The sequence below is a fragment of the Teleopsis dalmanni genome, chromosome 1, assembly GCF_002237135.1.
Source record: "Teleopsis dalmanni isolate 2A chromosome 1, ASM223713v2, whole genome shotgun sequence".
In the NCBI taxonomy this organism is placed as follows: Eukaryota; Metazoa; Arthropoda; class Insecta; order Diptera; family Diopsidae; genus Teleopsis; species Teleopsis dalmanni.
The window spans coordinates 143,597,839-143,600,749 of record NC_051846.1 but is presented as its reverse complement, the minus strand read 5'-3'; the positions used below and the strand labels follow the sequence as shown (position 1 = coordinate 143,600,749).

The following is a 2,911-nucleotide window of genomic DNA, read 5'->3' as shown; positions in this document are numbered from 1 at the left end:
TGGTAAGTTGTTTACGTTTTATATTTACAATAAAAATTAACCAGTTTTCATTGTAGATATTAACTCCACAGTGATTGTATGTAGGTTGGAAATTAGTTAAAATTTCCATCCTTACAATTTTTATTCAAACCTTGTACGGATTTAGATGGGCGTTCACGAACGAACATTTTATATGCTGACCTTTCTTTGTTGGCAGCCATTTTCTTATGGTTTTCTTGGACATGTTGTGCCAATTGTAGCACAGTTTCAAACTCTTTATGACATTGTGGAAATTTGCACACATATTTTAGAAAAATCGCCATTTTAAATTTAATTAAATATGAAAAGCTAGAGAAAAAAAAATTTCAAAAGAAAAGAGAAGCTCTTTGATTCGTAAAACTAAACGTTACAACTTTTATCTTAAAAGCGCTGCCAGATTAACAGTAAACAAGATGACGTTATATGACGTCACGTGTGATTAAACTATTTATTTACTTTCGAAAGATACTATTAATTATGTAAAAAATATTCACTGCTTTTTGTCACAAGATGGTGTTGGTAGCCATATATTTGGTAAACTAATTCCAATGTGTGTAATAGCCGCTCATGTAAAAAGTTATATTAAGTTGAAAACGAGCGATAGATGGTATCTAAGGAAATATACGAAAACATGTCGATTTACGGTAAGGATGATGTGAGTGAACGCCTGACCCATGAATGGTTTGTTCGATTCTGTTCCAGAAATTTTACCGCTAAAAATACACTTTGTTCCGGTTAGGCACTTAAAACGTCGATGATATTTTGCAATTAGCGGAGCATGACCGATACAGAAGCTATCAGGAGATAGCAGAGATACTAAACATCAATTACATATCAGTTTGGAGTCATTTCAAATGAGCAGGCAATGCAAAGACGCTCGATGCTTGGATACCGCATGCATTAACATGTGAAATTTGATTGACTAAATTACCAAAAGCGATACCTATTGCAACGAAATTGAATCATTACTGAAGTGAATTATCTATAATAATAATTGTCGAATAAAGACCGGTAACTCTCAATAGATGATTTCAAACCAGATTAGATTGCCTATAAACAAAGTTATGTTGAGTGCTTGGTGGGATTGGAATGGTCTATTACGGACTGCTCCAGTTTGATGCAACGATAAATTCGATCCACTACTGTCCAGCTTTTAGGTTCGGTATTTTCAAAACTTTCGAAATGATAAAAACAAAGACCGATCGACGAGAAACTGAAATTATTATTTAGCCAAGTTTTTCGCCGATAAACCAAAAGCCATAAAAAAAAAGACAAAAGTTCATAAATAAAAATAGCTATAATAATAAAAAATGTTTCAGAAATTATCTAAAAAACGGCGAATACTTTTTATGATACCTATTAGTTGGTGATGATGAGTTATATGTAGCAAAAAATTTACTAAAAATTTATTAAAAGTGGAATTTCGGAGTTATGATTTTCGTTGTTATTTGCTCTTTTTATTCAGATAAACAAGTTTTCATGTGATATAAAAACTTTAATATTATAATATATATTTTGATTATACTTCGATTACATTCATTATAACTTAAGCCCAAGCTTAAACGAAAATTATTAAACATATATTTGAACGAGTTCAGATGCTTATCGCACTATAATGACAAAAATTACTTCAAAATTACCAAAAAATCTATCTATATTAATTGGTACTGGAAGATTATATGGATATACATGTATATCGAGCACGCAATTAATGTTTTTATGATTTAATTATAATCGTTATGATATAGTTCTTCTCTCTTGGACAGTCAGGATAATGTTGATATTCTATATCACTAAATTTGTTCAGTTAGGATTACACTTATATAATATTTAATTCCAATACCTTTCTTTGACTCAGTTAAGTCATACACAAAATGGTTATCTTCATAAAGATTTTTTCCACAACGATCACACTTTGACATGGCGCTGATATATATCCCACTCTTGGCTCTTTCGCACTCCCTTACTACTCTCTTTTTGAAAATAGGTCCATAATCATTAGATGAACTATAATTTCTCATAGCCTCAAAACGTCGTTCATATAGCGGCCATTCCGTGTCTTTCTTTTCCGGTTTTGATACTGTGGAAGAGTCTGGCCCTATCAAATAACGTATATAATTTAGAGAATATTGAAATTTCCTTTCATAATCTGCTTGTGTATCATTTGGTTTATGTTCCTCAGTTTTTATGTGCATTAAGTTATACTTATCACTATGTGACATTTCTTTTATAGAATTATTTCTAATAAAAAGCTATATGACCGAACTAAAGTGCTTGAATATATACAATACAACAATTTATTTTTGTTATAAAACTTTATTATCATGGTCTACTATTATTTTTACAATAGTTAATATTTAATTAATACTTGTTAATATACTTCTTCTCTTCCATATGTGATTTAGGGGAATGAATATATGATTAATATAAAAAAGTTTGCTGCTACACAGTTTTGGGCGTACATATGAACATTCAATATTAAACCTACAAAGACCCATTTTATTGAGTTGATGCCGTGTATTTAAATAAATATTTTTGGTCGAAGGTATCCTGCTGATGTGTACAAAATTTAAATATATCTTATATACATTACGAATTCGTTAAAAATTCCATTGATTTCAATTGCATATAAATTGATGGAACAAAAAATTTCTCTGACAAAAATAGTTTTCTTTCATCATAGTTTACTTTAAAAACATTAAGCTCAAAGTTGCTTTATTATTTTTTCTAACTAACCACGGTACTTAAACCTTTTGCGTAGTCACGTCTGGATATAGTACATTAATTATTGTGAGTCCTGTTCATAATATTCTCTTTATTCACAATATCAAAGTTGACCGATTGATGATAAGAGATATGAAGAAAACAAATTTTGATGTACATATATGCGTGA

General features: G+C 30.0%; 1 protein-coding gene across 1 annotated transcript; it reads right to left on the bottom strand.

The window, feature by feature from the left end:
- Window positions 1–1,563: 1,563 nt before the first annotated feature.
- LOC119669161 lies at window positions 1,564–2,286 on the bottom strand. Its single transcript, XM_038078965.1, has 2 exons — window positions 1,862–2,286; window positions 1,564–1,811 (listed from the first exon to the last, which is right to left on the bottom strand). Exons 1-2 carry the CDS (start codon window positions 2,238–2,240, stop codon window positions 1,804–1,806), a joined length of 387 nt encoding a protein of 128 aa, XP_037934893.1. The 5' UTR covers window positions 2,241–2,286; the 3' UTR covers window positions 1,564–1,803.
- Between the last annotated feature and the right edge of the window lie 625 nt (window positions 2,287–2,911).